We start from the raw sequence: 17,721 nt of genomic DNA on the forward strand, positions 1-17,721 counted from the left end.
TTACTTCACGAGCAAAGAGCAGCACCCTGCAGGATCAAATCCTGGCCACACTTAGTCAGCTTTGTGGAGAGGAGCAGATACAGTGTCTCCTCCTACTCCTCCCCCTCCCAACCATATGTTAAAGCCTGAACCTCAAATCACTTTGTGGATGGATCTGGGGTGAGGCAGGTGGTCCGTGGGTTGACTCAAGGCAACATCACTCTGATTAGGGGCTCCTGGAGCAGGGCAATGGGGGAAATCAGTGGGGGCTCTGCACAGCCCCGCATTTCGGTTCACATTCTGAAAGTGCAAATTAGGTCTAAAGGTAAAGGGACCCCTGAATATTAGGTCCAGTCGTAACCAACCTTGGGGTTGCGGTGCTCATCTCGCTTTACTGGCCGAGGGAGCCGGCATACAGCTTCTGGGTCATGTGGCCAGCATGACTAAGCCGCTTCTGGCAAACCAGAGCAGCGCATAGAAATGTCATTTACCTTCCCACCGGAGTGGTACCTATTTATCTACTTGCACTTGACGTGCTTTCTAACTGCTAGGTTGGCAGGAGTTGGGACCGAGCAACGGGAGCTCACCCCGTCACGGGGATTCAAACTGCCGACCTTCTGATCGGCAAGTCCTAGGCTCTGTGGTTTAACCCACAGCGCCACCCGCATCCCTGCTAATTAGGTCTATTCTCCTTTAAAGGTGAACCTGATCCGTTTCCCTCCCCTGCCTGCACTGCAACACTGATTCTTGAAATGCAGCGAAATGCACAAGTAGATGATATGGCATCTTCCCATGCCAGTGGCGCGGCTCCCCAAGGATGGCATAGACAGGGCAGATTTCCAGATCTTCTGTTCTGTAATAAAATGATGTCAATTTCAGTCCCCTTTGGAAATGCAGCAGCCGCGGCATATCTTCGAGGTTTCCTGGATACCAGCTGTTGTGTCTGTTCCGCCAGGCCTGCTGCTTTTTCTGAGAGGTGAATGCTGTTTGTCTTATTGATATGGCGGCTTCACATTAGATCATGTTACAGATACCAAATCTGATTATGCTGGAAATCAGATTAGCCTCTCGGCCTCCCAGCCCCAAAGCTGCTCTTCAGACAAAGTGGTAGAGGTGCTGAATATTTGAAACAGGCAGACTTTGGCTTGATATCTGAGCAAAATCAAAAGATTTGCACAATCTCAAAAGAAACCAGTGCCTGGCCTGACTGACCTCTGGTGACTAAGGCAAAGGTAAAGGACCCCTGGACAGTTAAGTCCAGTCAAAGGCAACTATAGGGTAGCGGCACTCATCTCACTTTCAGGCCGCGGTGTTTGTCCGCAGACAGCTTTCCGGGTCATGTGGGCAGCAGGACTAAACTGCTTCTGGCGCAACAGAACACCGTGACGGAAACCAGAGCGCATGGAGTGCTGTGAGGGGAGAGACTTCATCAGGCAAGGCCTTCTTCCACCTGCCTTGCCCCCCCCCCCCAGCCCTGGGACTCCTCATAAGGGAGCTGTGCCTGGAGGAAGTACTGTGAGGGGAGAGGCGCTCTCTTCTACCTGCCTTGCTCCAACCTCTAGTCTCTGCTTCTCAATTTCTATTGTATTATTTTATGTATTGTCGCTTGCCGTTGTTTTATTGATTATAGTTTAGAAATTATTTAGAAAGGGTGAATTTCTGTTTAATTTTATATGCTGATATTATTTTATACTATTCTAATGATTGTTTAATGTTACTTTTTTGAAGTAGGTTGCTTATTTTAAAGTTAGGTTTTATTACCACATTTTTGTATTGCATTAGATTGTTATAAGATGTACATTTTTTGTTTCTTCAGCTTGTAAACTGCCTTGAGTATTGTAAGATAGAAAGACGGTGTACAAATTAAAAATGATGATGATGATGATTTACCTTCCTGCCACAGTGGTACCTATTTATCTACTTGCACTGGCATGCTTTCGAACTGCTAGGTTGCCAGGAGCTGGGACCGAACAATGAGAGCTCATTCCATCGTGGGGATTCAAACCACCGACCTTCCAATCAGCAAGCCCAAGAGGCTCAGTGGTTTAGACCACAGCTATGTCCCTAGCACCGGGGTCTGCTGACTATGGCATGCTCCAGCATCTGTTATACCCCATGAGCCTGTGATCCTGCATTGGAATCCACTTGTGAAGCAGAACTGGAGGAAGATATGGGCAACCACCCACACACCTCTGCAATGTTTTAAGGGCCGCCCAGCAGGTTGTAGGATACCACCCTTTTCAAAGGGAAAAACAAAAGCAGCATAAATTTGATGTCTCCCATCAGGATTTCATTCCCCTGATGGTCAGAAACAGCCTTTGCCTTCCAAGTACTGAGGTCACATGATTGTCTGATGATATAATCTAGGACTGCTTTGGAAACAGCGGGGCAGGTTTCTGGCGCTTTCTCTCTGCCATGGCAGCACTGGGCGCTGTGATTACATCTCTGCTCCATTTCCTTTATAATTTATGTGGAGATCCTTCCACGGCAGGGAAATGCGAAGTGCATGAAGCATGGAGCAGCATGACAGTGTGTGAGATTTAGGGCAGGCATTAGAAACTGAAGGCGGAAAGTGGTCATGACTCAGGAAATTTCAAGGTCGTCCAACACAAAATGTGCCCGAGTCACAGAGCAATTTTATGTCCTGGAGATATTACTGTATTTCATTGCTTCCGAAAACCCCAGCGATTGCCTGTTGCCGCATTTTATGTATCTCGGTGTTTTATCTTGGAAGCAAAATGGATCAATAGTATTCATTTTGTAATGTTTATTACCAGAGGCTTAATCACTAGCTTGCTCGATATCGCACAGATATTTGGCTGAACTATAACTCCCCTCACACCTGGCCATTGGCTTTGCTTGCTGGCGCTGGTGGGAGTTGTAGTTCAGCCATGTCCATACAGTCAAAAGTTCCCTCCACCTGCTTTCAATAGAAGCACAGTCCATCTTTCTATAGTGGGAAAGACTGTGACCAGGGAGCCTATGGGCCTGTTCTGTCTGTGGTCCAAGTACTGCTAACTGCTGATGGGGAACTTCAAGGCCTCTGCAGTCACTCTTCTGGTTCTTGGTGTCTAAACCACACACTTTTACCAAACCACCCTTCAAACAGAGGGTTGTCCTCTGAAGTTGGACCCGTGTCCTCACTAACCACCACAGGAGGCAGTAAAAAAAGAGGAGAACGAATGGTATTCAACAGGAGTCCTACCAAGAAAAGACCCACTGAATTCAATAGTTTATGAACTAATTATTATGAGACTGAGGAGAAAGGCGGGATAGAAATTTGATTAATAAAAGAATGAGTGTCACAGCACTGTCAGGCAAGGAATGTCTAGATCAAGAAATTAACTCGTTATTGCCAAAAGTAGACTTACATGTTAGGGGAACGCATGCCCATCAGTCCTGCATCTCTTAGCTACTCCTAGGTGTGGGACTCAGGTGGTGCTGTGTTCCAGCAAAATACACCTCTGTTCCCGCATCGTTGCTTTCTCTTTGATACCTGGGTTGCTTCTATGTGATAAGAAGAGATGTGGGTGGTTCTGTGATCTAAACCACTGTCCCTCTTGGGCTTGCCAATCAGAAAGTTGGCAGTTCGAATCCCCATGACGGAGTGAGCTCCTATTGCTCTGTCCCAGCTCCTGCCAACCTAGCAGTTTGAAAGCACACCAGTGCAAGTGGATAAATAGGTACCGCTGTGGCGGGAAGGTAAACAACGTTTCTGTGCACTCTGGTTTCCGTCACGATGTCCTGTTGTGCCAGAAGCGGTGTGGTCATGCTGGCCACGACCTGGAAAGCTGTCTGTGGGCAAACACCAGCTCCCTCAGCCTGAAAAGCAAAATGAGCGCTGCAACCCCATAGTTGACTTTGAGTGGACGTAACCGTCCAGGGGTCCTTTACCTTTTTTACCCTAGACCCACTGAATTCAGCAGTTTATGAACTAATTATTATGACCAATGTTGGATATCCCCTAGTGAATGCAGCAAAATGAGATTGGGAGGAAAGGCGGGGTAGAAATTTCATTTAAAAAATAATAGGAATGCCCAGAGCGAGGAATTAAATCCTTATTGCCAAAAGTAGACTTACACATTAGGGGAAAGCATGACCATCAGTCCTGTGTCTCTCAGCTACCCCTGGGCCATCTTACCCATAGGTGCTAGGGGTGTGGGGCACCTGGGTGCTGGGCTCTCAGGGGCGCCAGGCCGAGAGTCCGGGGCCTGGGAGTTGAGTCTGGGGAAGAGCCTGCCCATCAGTCGGGGCGCTGCGACGGGCTCTTCTGCTGCGGGCAGCTCTGCGCCACGAGTTCAGGGGCGACTGAGCCAGCAAGACGCTGAGGCGGCCAGCCCGCTCCAACCTCCTGCATGCCTGGGACTGGGCAACCTGGGGGGAGCCCCTGCCGGGCGGATCTTTGCACCCCAGTTCCGCATATGCTTTAGACAACCCTGCCTGTGTGTAACCTGTTTCTGTTCCTCTCACTGCAGTCCTCTTCTGGTTCTGGAAGACTGTGGAATAGGAGAGGTGGGGGGAAGGAGGAGAAGGTGTAGAAGCCCTTGACTCTCCACCAGCCTGACCTCTCTCTCTCCCTGCTCCTGTACCGGCGCTTCACTCTCCAATCCAGCAGCTTCTCCTGCATCTGGGGTGGGGCACGCTCGCACTCGCAGCTCTCTGCCCCTACCTGGCTCACTCACACTCTCTCACTGCAGTGCTGGCTGTGCGAATCCGATCCGAGCCGCCGGGTCACCGCCCACTGTGAAGGGGAGGGTGCCAGGCGTGCGGTGCGGTGTGGAGAGAGAGCGAGGGACTATCTGGGGGAGGGACAGTGCAGCGGAGGGGGGCGCAAATTACTTGCCTTGCCCCGGGTGCTGCCAACCCACGCTACGCCACTGCCTGGCTGTTACAGGTTCTCCAGGATCACTGCCCCCTTCTTCCAACCCTGCTTCTTCCAGTGCCCACTCATCATGCAGGAGCTCTGCTGGACCACTTGTGTCAGCCACCCCCTTTCCTGCATCTCTGCCAATTGCCTCCGAATTTCTACCTTCTGCATTTCAGCTGCATCCTGTTCCTGGTTTCCAGCAATTCAGGTTCAATGCCAAATAATCCAATTAAGACGCTTTCAGAAAAGTCCCTGGTGGGCTGAATATATTTGTGACATCCAGCCTACGTTCAAAGGGGCCTGAGAAAGACAGTCTGACTGGAGTCGCACATGGAAGGTTGTGTATTATCTGGTGCTCGTCTGAGATCTTTAGTCTCATAGGGACAGCCAGCAAAGTTAGTTCAGAATCTGAAGTAGGTGGGGAGCTTGGAATCCGGTCTGGTAGACTTGGGCAGCTCCAAGGAGCCCTGCTAATGTAGCTGCTGGATATGTTGTCTCTGCAGGGAACTATATCATGTCTAAGTAGTCCTGGAAAATGGTCCCCACTTGAGCTGTTATGGCTGTGAGCATCGCAGGATGCTTCAAAGGAACAGTTTAAGGAAATTATTATTTATTGCAGAAAGGTATTCCTTTTAAGTAAAAGCTTCTGAATTCAACGTTTGCTGTTCTTGTTCCATTTTACCCATTTCTGATACTGTTCACATACTCTTAAATCCACACACAGGAACTTGGGCTTGGTGACAAGGTCCTCAACCAGTGTTTCTCAAACGTGGGTCTCCAGCTGTTGTTGGACTACAACTCCCATCATCCCTAGCTAGTTGGACCAGTGGTCAGGGATGATGGGAACTGTATTCCAAAAAACAGCTGGAGACCCTGGGAAACCCTGTTCTAGACTAAAGAATGGGGATTTGGGTCCTCCAGCTGTCACAGGACTGCACCTCCCATCACCTCTGACCATTGGCCATTCTGACTGGGGCTGATGGAGTCCAATAACATCTGGAGGGCCAGAGGTCCCTCACCCCTGTTCTAGACATTTCTGTTGGTTATAACAAAATAATTGGTTTCCCATTAATTTATTTAAAGATTATTTTTCAGATGAAAGCTGCATTTAAATGTGATTGTGTGACAAAATACTCATTAAAATGTATAAATTTAAATATGCATTTACCGTAATCTGCAGATTAATGCAGACATGGATTGGGATGGAATTATGAGTGAAAACATGTTAAATTGGCACGGGTCAAAAATAGCCAGATTCACCCATCCCTAAGTAGGTGCTCAAGACTATTAACTGATGCTTGAGACTAGACCAGTCAATCAGCCAATCTAATTGCTCCATTTTATTGTCATTAAATCATTAGATGAGAGGTTTATCTAGCACCGGCATGAAAAGGGGCGTTCCGGCAGCTTGACTCCAGTTTATGAGCAAAACAGAATTTCATGGGCTTCTGTGATGTTCCACACAGTTATCTTAACCCATTCCATCTGGGAACTTGAGATAAGCCTTGCAGCTGAGAGATTGGAGGAAGGTATTTTGGAGTTGATATATCTGTGACGTTTGGTTGCTTATTTGTGCTTGAATTTAATCTGTGGCCTGATTGGCAATTATGCCAGCCAGGCAATTTTGTAGGATTGTGACTCGGGGGAGGTGGCGGAGAGAGAGAGAAAGAAAAATGAATGAGGAAATGATCTCGCTTAATTTATTATCATTACAGTGGTACCTCGGGTTAAGTACTTAATTCGTTCCGGAGGTCCGTACTTAACCTGAAATTGTTCTTAACCTGAAGCACCACTTTAGCTAATGGGGCCTCCTGTTGCCGTCGCGCCGCCGGAGCATGATTTCTGTTCTTATCCTGAAGCAAAGTTCTTAACCAGAAGCACTATTTCTGGGTTAGCGGAGTCTGTAACCTGAAGCGTATGTAACCCAAGGTACCATTGTATAGTTCACTTTTTCTAACAATAAGGGACAAAACATGTCCAGCACAGGAATGTGTGTGTGTGTGAGAGTGTTCATGAAACTTGTTTGTTATAGGTTTGGGCACCATATATTTTTGCACAATGGTTTCCTGGGATCAAGGAGCAAGTTCTCATTTGTTTGGATGCATTTGAATGCCATTTTGAATCAAGATGGTGGAATGAACCTTCCAAAGCTGCTCTGGTTTCAAAACAACCCTTTTAAAAGCATTTGATGCTTCTTAATCATGAGAGAGAATATCACTTAAATGGCTGCAAAAAAGCAACAAAAGAGGTTGGGTAAGAGAAGAATAGTTCAGCCATTGCATTTTGGTTGCCTGAATGCATAGAGGGTTTAACTATGGCCATTTAAAGGGGACATTTTTCAGCTAACAATGACACAGTAGATTAGCTGGGAGTGTGAAGAAAAGCAAGCTGGCCTCAGCTACAAATCTAGTGGCGAGAACTTAATGTTCTGTCTTGAGAGAGGAGACGTATAAAAGTGTGCAGAGGACATGGGTGCCTAATATAGGCAACTGAAGCCTCACATCCTTGCAAAATCTCAACCAGAGGACTCAATAAGAAACGAATGTTTATCTGGCCCTCAGGACTCTTCCCAGGATGCCTTACTGGCCCTGCCCTGAACTTTTAAGTGCTTTTGCCTGGCTGAAATGTGTCTCTGAGCTGTGATAATGCCTTCGCTGGATGGAAAGAGGGTTGTGTGTGTGTTTGTGGAATGTTGCATACTGTGGAACAGCAGTGTAGCATGGGTTGCCGGTGCCCAGGGCAGGGCAAGTGTTTTGCCCCCTGGTGGACTGGGCAGCTGGTGTTTGGGTGGGTGCTCCAGGGGGCATATGCAGAGCCGAAATGGAGGGTGAACAGAGCCCACCTCCAACAGGCTCCTCACCTGCCCAGACACGAGGTTCCCCCAGGGCACAGCTTTAGGAAGCTCCGGTGTTACACACTTGAAATGCAAACGCTGCAAAATTACCCTTTTAAAATGGCGACCACAATCATTCTTGACTCAGGGTTTTATTTATTTCTAGCATCCAGAGCAGGCTGCATCGTTTGATGATGATTTTTGTGCGTCTAATGCAGTAGGCTTTTCCGTGGGAAAGCTATGCCTTGATGAATGTGTGCTACGAGACATGTCGTCTTTTTCCTTTGCTGCAACAGACCAAGAGCACCACAGCTGCTCCCTTGGATGTGAAGGAGGAGATCAAGCATCGCTGCTACTGTGCTACAGGCTCTGGTGCACTGTGCCTTTAAGATTATGTCTGTGTTTCCAGCTTTCTGGTCTTTCCCAGACTCAGGAGTGCCAGATGCCACCAAGAGGGGAAATAAGGGAGTCCGCTTCAAGATCCGTGAGCTTCTGGTTCTGCTTTGAGATACCTGGTGGTACCCAACGCTTTCCCCCCATGTTCTCGAGATCTGATTGTTGCTGCTGCCTTTCAACACCCTGAGTTTTGAAACATCCAGAAACTCCAGAGATGTCGTCTGGAGGTGCTTCTTCAGCAAAGTCCTGCAAGAGGTCGAAAACAGTGAAGCGCCATGCCAGCATCTACACCTACCAGGAGCCACCCCACAGGTGAGAGATTGCCTTTGGATAGGATAGGCTAGACTAGAAAGACTATGGGGAACCAGGTGCAAAGAGAGACTGCTCCTGTTCAGGGTTGCTTGCACAAAGCTGCTGCTGAAGTAAGATTCTATTCGGTCCTTATTAAGCACTCTTGTTTATAGGGTGAATTTGTCCAGCATTCATCCCGATTTGCTTACAGGGTGTTGATACATCTTCATGTTATTCATTCATACCACCCTTTTCAGTGCATTTCCTTTTCACTTTCCAAACTGCAAAAAGTCAGATTCATTTTTTTTAAGGGACTTTGCTACACCTGGGTGACAGCACACTTCAACCCACTTCAGTTGCACAAAGCTAAATTTCTGGTATGCGCCGCAAAATAGTGACAGTCTGGAGGAGCCCTAAGAGAGGGAATTTAATTAGGTGCTGATTCTCTCATCCTTGCCTGACAGGCTTCACCACACACACACAACCCACATATCTACTTCCTTGTTCTTATTATTAGAAAATCGTTGATGTCCCTCCTTCTGTCACTCAGACACCCAAGGAGTCTAACACATGGTTTAAAAATGAACACACTCAGAACACTATTCTGGGTATAGCACCCACGCAGTCCAAATTAACAATCTCACCCAAGCACTGCTTTTGCAACTGGCTTTTTGTAATGCCCTGAAATGATGCATGCAGGAACCTGCATTTTAAAATCTCTGTTGCCTGCAAGTTTTCAGATACTGTTTCTCTGCACTTCCAGTGTTGAATTCCAACGCAGTGCATTTCTGTTTCTGAAAGATCCCAGCTTTATTGATAGATTTCGGCAGGGTGGCAAGCGGTTAAATCTCTTTGGTTGTTTATTTGTTTGGAGACTCGTTTTATGAATGTAGGAAAGTGTGGTCTTCTGCATCTCCTTCGCACATACATCTTCACAACCAACATTGCAAAGAGGAATACTGTCCATGCAGTTTATGCCTCTAGATTCTGTCTGAATTCAGTAAATGTATATTATTATTGTTGTTGTTGTTGTTGTTACTACTACTACTAATTGTTATATGTGTACCCCAGCTTTCATCTAAGGAGTTCTAGGCAACTTGCATAGGTCTCCTTCTTCCCATTCCACCCTCACAACAAGCCTGTGAGGTAGGTTAGGATGAGAGATAATGACTCTGGCTCAAACTTCACGTCTGAGTGGGGATTTGAACCTTGGTTTCCCAGGTCCCAACCCAACCCTCTGACCACTACACCACACTGCCCCTCTTATGTGCAACAGGAAATTGTTAGCAATGAGTCTTGGTTAAAAAAATTCAGGCACATGCTACCTACTTCCCTCAGAGTGTAGTCCTGTGTGTATCAACTCTAATGTAAGGGGAACCCAAATAAGCTCAGCGAGGCTTACTCCCAAGTAAGCATATATAGGATTTTTTTTCCTCCCTGTCCCTTTTCCCTTGTGTGTTGTGGATTTTTTTAGATGGCAAGCCTGTGGATAGGGACTCTCTTGATTGCATGTTTGTCCCTCTGGGAATCTTTTTGGATGAAGAGTGGGGTACAAATGCTCTTAAACAGATAAATATATAGGATGGCAGCCTCAGTGGCAGAGTAATAATATTGCTATTTTAAAACTAAGGTTGCTGTCGCCGTCATATGCATATTTACTTCGGAGCAAATCAAATTGGGGGACCTATATCTGGCTAAATGCAGAGGATCTGGTTGCAGAACCCTTTATTCGCAGTCCCGGGGAATTGATGGCCTTGAGCCATTTATTCTTTTATTATTTACACACACACACACTTCTAGAAAGGAGCACTGTGTTATCAGTGCGGCTCAGATGGAAGACGATGCAGAGCTGCAATTAAATGTGCAGCAGGCGCTTGTAATGGAAAACGCAGACATGCCGTTTCAGTCCTATGGAGCCATGTGTTTACAATAGGGCGGTCCAAAATGCAGGTAGTTCTCGAGGCCTTTTTTCCAGCCTTTGGCAACATTTGAACTCCCCCCCCCCCCCCCGAAAAACCCCTCGTGCTGCCTTCCCAAAGCCAGGTAAGAGAGTTGCTGGGCTTGGGGAAGGGAGCATGAGGGCTTTGGCAGCTTCCTAGTGTTATGTACTGAAGTTCTCACCCTGGGCCAGCAGGGGGATACTGTAGATAGTTATGCAAATAAGGGATCGAAAGTGACGTTCAGTGATTGGATAGTTTTAGAAAATTGTTACAGTTACGTTGTACTGGAGCTCTATATAAGCAGGCTGACTGAACCCTTCAGTTCAGTTCTGTTCTGGCCTGTGAATAAAGAAGAGCTGTTTGAAGAATCGCTGTGTCGTCTGATATGTTCACCCACAACTTAACACCTAGAGTCCTCCATTCTTCTTCCCAGAGCTTAGAGAGCCCTTTCCCAGCTTTGGGAAGAAGGTAGAAGGGCTCTAGGACCCTGGGAGACCTTTGTGCCTCCTTTCCAAAGCCTGCCACATCACTTATCTGGCTTTGGGAAGGCAGCATGAGGGCAGGGGGCACTCAAATTTTGGCCTCCCTCCCAACATGACAAGTTCAGCCCATGGGTTCCATGTCTTTTTTCCCCATTTTTTTTTCATTGATTTTCCAAAAATTTTGAACAAACAAACAAACAAACATACATCTTAACTTTACCTGATCCAATCTTGGTAACATTGTTAAGTGACTTTCTCAAATCCCTCTGGCTGAATTTCAGTGTATATCATTGTAACAGTTTTCCAAAACCAATTTTCTCATAAAATTAACTTAATCACTTAACATATTTCTTTCTTTTCATTTTGACTTTAAACGTATTATTCTCTAACATCACATATTTAAATCCTAAGCCTATCTGGTATTTGCAAGTTTTCCCAATTAAGTTATCTTAGCATATTTAACTAAATAGTCTTTGAATTTCATCCATTCCTTCTGGTACTCCTCCTCCTCCTGGTCGCAGACTCTTCCGGTGAGGTCGGCTAGCTCCGAAAAGTCCATCATCTTCATCTGCCATTCCTCCACTGTTGGGACTTCTGGTGATTTCCAATTCTTAGCTAACAAAATTCTAGCTGCAGTTGTGGCATACAAAAACCATCTAACATCTTTTTTGGGCAATTCCAAACCTATTATTCCAAGAAGAAAGGCCTCTGGTTTCTTAATAAATGTACGGTATATTTCAACATTTTTTTTTCCAATTCATTATAAATCTTCTCCCAGCAGTCTTTCACCTTGGGGTAGGTCCACCAAACATGATAAAAGGTACCCTCCTTTTCTTTACATTTCCAACATAGATTATCACTATTATGATATATCTTTGCTAGTTTTACAGGGGTTAAGTACCATCTATACATCATTTTCATAATATTTTCCTTTAACACCGTACATGCAGTGAACTTGACTGTGGGTTCCATGTCAAAGTACTCTTGTGGCCCACTTGGTATAAAAAGTTAACCGCCCTGGTCTACAAATAAAGTGCCTTGGTCAAGCCTTGAAGTCAGAAAGACAGGTAGCCCTGCTTATCTGGGACAATTTTGGTTCTCTCGATTTCTTATTTTAACAATCTTAAATTCAGCTCTCCACATTTCTGAAGCAATTTGGGATTTTCTTAAGGAAAATAAAACTGCCCAGGAAATTTTTGTATCGTTTTATTGCAGGTTTCTCCCAGTAGGCACATTTTTAATACAGTTTTGACTAATGTGCACATTTTTGCAAGCAATATAATTCTACTACAATTTTTCCTGTTATTTTCACTCACATGCCCATCGTTGTGCACACATTCTCCTAATGTATGCCATTTTTGTCAACACTGGTTGGAAAACTGCATCACAAAAAATCCAGGTAACTGTGAATAAAAGATGGCCGGTTCATTTATTCTCTTATTGTTTTGAATGTGAAAATGTGATAGATGTGTCTTTAAATGTGAACTGAGTTGAATTTCCTCCCTGGGCTAGATTTCTCTACTTGGGAGTAAGCCCCATTAAACTGAACAATGTCTGATTAGAGATGTGTTGAATTGTGGTGTTGGGGGCTGCGTTTGTCAGTCTGCTGTTTAAAGTGCAGAAGCATTCAGAAAAGGTGGACTAAATTAAGTACCAGAGTCACAAGGATTGAAATATCCAACTATCTGTTTGTATGATGGGGGTTTCTAGATTATCTGCACTGGGGCAACCTGTATGTTTTACTGATGCAACCTTTTACTTTTGGCTGAAAAATCACTGTGATGATAACTCACCTTGCGCTGTGTGTGTGTGTGTGTTTACATGCACCATGGGATATCGGCCATACCTAGCAACTCAGATGAAGATAATGGGGATGAGAAGGTTGACAGCAGTGACCCAGAACAGATCTTCCAGAATATACAGTTTCAGAAGGAGATCATGGCCAACATCCGTTGCAGACCCTGGCCCATGAGGCAGAAACTCAGGGCGTTAAGGTAATGGAAATTCTCCAACAACATCAGTCATTTCTGAAACATACACCCTTGTGGGTTTTGTGATCTCAAATCATTTACATTTTCCAAGAAAGAAATCAATGGCTGCATCTGCCTAGTGATAAGCAGTAGGTAATATTCTGTAAGTCAACAGTAGGATCATTAATCTGCAGGATTTCAGAGGGTGATCTTCTTAGGTCTACCAGGAATAAATAAATAAATACATACATACATACATACATACATACAATCTGGCCAGGCCTCCCCAGCCACTCTGGGCAGATTCCAGCAGGATATTAAAAACACAATGAAACATCAAACATTAAAAACTTCCCTAAACAAGGGTGCCTTCAGATGTCTTCTGAAAGTCAGATAGTTATTTATTTCCTTGAAATCTGGTGGGAGGGCGTTCTACAGTGTGGGTGCCACTGCTGAGAAGGCTATGTCAGGGCTCCTTCAGGCACTGTAGTGGTTAAACACCTTCTTCCTTAGTTTTTGTTTTCTTAAATTTCTTTGTTTAAGAGAAAACATTGAGTGGAATTACAGACCCTCCAAGTGTCCCAGTTTTCCAGGGACAGCCCCAGATTTACAGAAGTCATCCCGGTTTCTGATTTGATCCCAGAATGTCTCACTTTTTCTTAGGACATCCCTAGTTTCATCAGAGAAATGCTAAAGGTTATAGAGTTATGTGACCCCCCGAACCAAGTAAACCTTTAGAAGACATCTGAAGGCAGCTCTGCATAGGGAAGGTTTTTTTTTTTTAATGTTGGATGTTTTATTAAGGTTTTTATATGTATTGGAAGCCGCCTAGAGTGGCTGGGGCAACGCAGTCAGATGGGTGGGGTATAAATAATAAAATTATTATTATTATTATTGAATGGGGCATCCCTATTTTCATCAGAGAAATGTTGGAGGGTATGGATTTAGCATTGTTGCAATGCTCCAATTTCTTTTAAGTGTAGAGAGGGAGGGGAAGGTCCACAAGGCAGGTTGCATTTTGCAGCAGTAATTCGCGCTCCTTGGCAAGTTTGTTAGATGTTATTTATGAGAGGGGGACGTCAGGAGCTGGGGATGTAATGAGATTTTGGCCACGCGGAATGAATCTCTCGTCTTCTCGGCAGACAAGCCAAAGAGATTGTACTGAAGTACGAAGGTCGGCTGACTCGAACGAGAGGCTACCAGGCAGCCGGAGCTGAGGTTGGTCTGCTTTTCATTACAAGCTCCTGAACTCGCTTTCCATGAAAGTGATTGAGGATTTCCATTTGCAGAGGGAAATGTTTCCAAGTCATCATTATTAACTAAATGAAAAAAAAGAGGGCAGCAAATTAGAGGTTGCCAGCATATCTGTCTGGCAGAAATTCTGAAGGGGAAGCTTTCACAGCCTTGCAATATATATACAGTGGCACCTCAGGTTACATATGCTTCAGGTTACAGACTCCGCTAACCCAGAAATAGTGCTTCAGGTTAAGAACTTTGCTTCAGGATGAAAACAGAAATTGTGGTTCAGCAGCGTGGCGGCAGCAGCAGGCCCCATTAGCTAAAGTGGTGCTTCAAGTTAAGAACAGTTTCAGGTTAAGAACGGACCTCCGGAACGAATTAAGTACTTAACCCGAGGTGGCACTGTATAGGACTAAATATATATAAATATAAAGGACTAGTGGGGCATGTCTGTCACTGCCCAGGAATTTTTAGAAGTGTAATTTCTGACTTTGGACCCATTGTGCCAAAAATTGCCCCAAGTCATGCCCAGGTCACATTTTGGTTTGCCATCTTGATTCAAAATGGTGGACAGCAACATGGCCAAAAACTGCCTCCCCCACCTCTGGAGCCCTCGTGCCAAGTTTAGTATCAATATTTCAAGAGGCAGCAGAGCCTTTTGAGAACCATTTTCCCAAATATTGTTACAGATTTGGGAGGGATCCCTCAAACCCTATAAATTAATACAGTGGTACCTCAGGTTACATACGCTTCAGGTCACATACGCTTCAGATCATCCATGAATCTGCCCAACCCTATTTGAAAGCCACCGCTGCCTCTTGTGGTAGTGAGTTCCACAGATTTAACTGTGCTCTGGGTGAATTGCTCTCTATTTACCTTTTAGCATTCAGCTGTGTCTTATGTCCAATACAGTGGTACCTCGGGTTACAGACGCTTCAGGTTACAGACCCTTCAGGTTACAGACTAACCCAGAAATAGTACCTCGGGTTAAGAACTTTGCTTCAGGATGAGAACAGAAATTGTGCTCCGGCAGTGCGGCAGCAGCGGGAGGCCCCATTAGCTAAAGTGGTGCTTCAGGTTAAGAACAGTTTCGGGTTAAGAACGGACCTCCAGAACGAATTAAGTACTTAACCCGAGGTACCACTGTAAATGGTAGTGTTTACCCCTTAACCTTTTCTTCTCCTGAAGATATCCCGCAAGGCAGTGGAGGTTTAGGACCAGAGTTTTCCTTCTCCTAGATGGGCTACCTTCCCAGGTTGACAAGCCCCATCTACCCCACAGTTCCCTCTCCGGAATGTGCAGAAACCACCTTCTTGACTGTTCCACCCATTAATGGGCATGTTCACTCAATCCACCAGAGCTTGTTCTCACATACAGAGGAAGTCGCTGACTCCCCAAGGGTTTGAGACCCATCAGCTACCGTCACCTGGTTTAGCCAACCAATCAAAGCTGTTCCTGCAGTGTGGCTGCTGTCACATGCTGACAGCTTCTAGGAGCCACAGACGGGAGCTGAGTGCAGGATAGGGCCCAAAGGTGGACAAACCACCCTAGAAGAAGCACATGTCCCTCACCAGAGGTACTTACTGAAGTGTAGTGGGTTTCCATGAGGCAAGACAGTGATAACAGCAAGAACCTTTATTGAACCACATAACTGGGAAACAGGGGCAAAGCAACTGCTTATATACAATCCTGAAAGCCTGGGCCACTCCCACTCCCAATGTGATTGGCTGTCTAAACTTCCAAGCTGCGAATTACGGCTCAAAGTTCAAGGGCCAATGGCAGAGGCCCAAATCCTGAAATGTTCTGTGATTGGACATCATGTATCGAATCAGAACACAGGAGCTCGGAATCCTTAGTCCAGACTCAAGCTCAGGCAAACACAGACCACTGAATACATAACACTAACCCTCCCCTAACACCCCGTACACCCCATGGAAGTTGTAGGCTAGCCACATCTGGAGGCCGGCAGATGTCCCTTTGCTGTTTTACAATATATTGCCTTTATCTGTGCCATTGGTGTGGTTTTCTGATTGATCGAGAAGGTCTGTGCCATCTGTTAATTTTTTGTTTAATTAAAATACTTCCACTTACAGCAATAAAGCCTTGGAAGACCCGTGAAATTAATTAGCTTTGACCACGGCATTGATTATTCATGAGTTAACAAAAATCTGGCTCGAAAGAAATTGACTGTGCATGAGCAACTAGCGACCAGAGAAGGCGGCCTCTTGAGATTGACTAATGGGCTGAACCATCATAGGCATGGCAATGTTATTGCTTTCTCAATACCATGGAGCAAAGGGGTCAAATGAGATATTTTGCCCAAAGCGCAGTTCAGCATGAAATGGAGAGTTACTCTATGAGCAAAATGTCTGAGGAATTTTAAAAGAAATACAGTGGTACCTCAGGTTAAGAACTTAATTCGTTCTGGAGATCTGTTCTTAACCTGAAACTGTTCTTAATCTGAAGCACCACTTTAGCTAATGGGGCCTCCTGCTGCCGCCGTGCCACCGGAGTACGATTTCTGTTCTCATCCTGAAGCAAAGTTCTTAACCCGAGGTAATATTTCTGGGTTAGCGGAGTCTGTAACCTGAAGCATATGTAACCTGAGGTACCACTGTACATGTTATCAAATGTCAGAGAACTTTCTCCTCTGGGCCAGGTTTCAGGGGGACACTGGGAGTCCCCCACGTCATTGCAGTCAGATGTTTGTATTTTGTTTTGCCAAAAAGTGTGCCCAAAGTGGCTTGCAACATAGGATATGAACACAAAAGTTGTTGTTGTTGTTGTTGTTGTTGTTGTTGTTGTTGTTGTTAATACCCCATCTATCTGGATGGGTTTCCCCAGCCACACTGGGCAGCACCTAGCAGAATAATAATAATAATAATAATAATAATAATGCAATAAAACATCAAACATTAAAAACTAATAGAGAAGACTTGGTTGTGGCTGGGGAAACCCAACAACAACAACAACAACAACAACAACTTTAATAATTATTATTTTTATTAAACCACTCTGGGAATTGTAGTTTTGTGAGAGAAATGGGGGGGGGGGGTCCTCATAACAATTTCCCAAGCCCTTAACAAACTACACTTCCCAGGATTCCTTGGGGAAAGCCGTGACTGTTTAAGGTGGTATGATACTGCATTGAATGTACAGTGCAGATGGGACCTAAATGCTGAGAACGATCCCTTGTGTCGACAGAGTGTATTCCTTTCATGTGAACTAAAGCTGTTTCTAATATGTCTGTGTTTTTCCCAGCTGTGGCGAAAATTTATTCGGCTTGCATATAACTTTGTGGTCATCTTTATTCCCTGGGAAATGAGAATCAAGAAAATAGAAAGTAAGTATGGAGGGAGGCTAATTAACTAAGATGTTGCCTGTCATGGCAAAGTGCTGGGAATAAGGCTTTCATTTTGGCTTATTGAAGATATTATATAATATTATATTATAGATAGATAGATGATAGATATATGATAGATAGATAATAGATAGAAGATAGATAGATAGATAGGTAGATAGATAGATGATGATAGATAGATAGATAGATAGATAGATAGATAGATAGATAGATAGATAGATATAGATAGATAGATAGATGATAGATAGATGATAGATAGATATAGATAGATGTTAGATGCTTCCAACATTTGTCAAATTGAGGCAATTAAAAAAAATTAAATCAACATTCCCTTATTTTTGAGCTGAGGTTCTAAAGCACACT

The 17,721-nt window shown here is 44.9% G+C and overlaps 1 protein-coding gene across 4 annotated transcripts in view; it reads left to right on the forward strand.

Moving 5' to 3' along the window:
- Nucleotides 1-437: 437 nt before the first annotated feature.
- The window catches only part of TMC3 (transmembrane channel like 3), a 51,099-nt gene continuing 33,815 nt past the window's right edge, over nucleotides 438-17,721 (forward strand). Inside the window, exons 1-5 of one of the 4 annotated variants that reach the window (XM_083411867.1) lie at nucleotides 438-955; nucleotides 7,846-8,387; nucleotides 12,639-12,782; nucleotides 13,901-13,976; nucleotides 17,259-17,340. In XM_083411867.1, the coding sequence (XP_083267993.1) occupies nucleotides 8,290-8,387; nucleotides 12,639-12,782; nucleotides 13,901-13,976; nucleotides 17,259-17,340 (400 nt within the window). In that variant the 5' untranslated portion in view covers nucleotides 438-955; nucleotides 7,846-8,289. Of the gene's footprint in view, nucleotides 956-4,865; nucleotides 5,470-7,845; nucleotides 8,388-12,638; nucleotides 12,783-13,900; nucleotides 13,977-17,258; nucleotides 17,341-17,721 lie in introns of those variants that run through there. The other 3 variants (XM_083411865.1, XM_083411866.1, XM_083411868.1) reach the window with 3 other exon arrangements.

Source organism: Podarcis tiliguerta, assembly GCF_965153285.1.
Source record: "Podarcis tiliguerta genome assembly, chromosome: 14".
Classification (NCBI taxonomy): domain Eukaryota; kingdom Metazoa; phylum Chordata; class Lepidosauria; order Squamata; family Lacertidae; genus Podarcis; species Podarcis tiliguerta.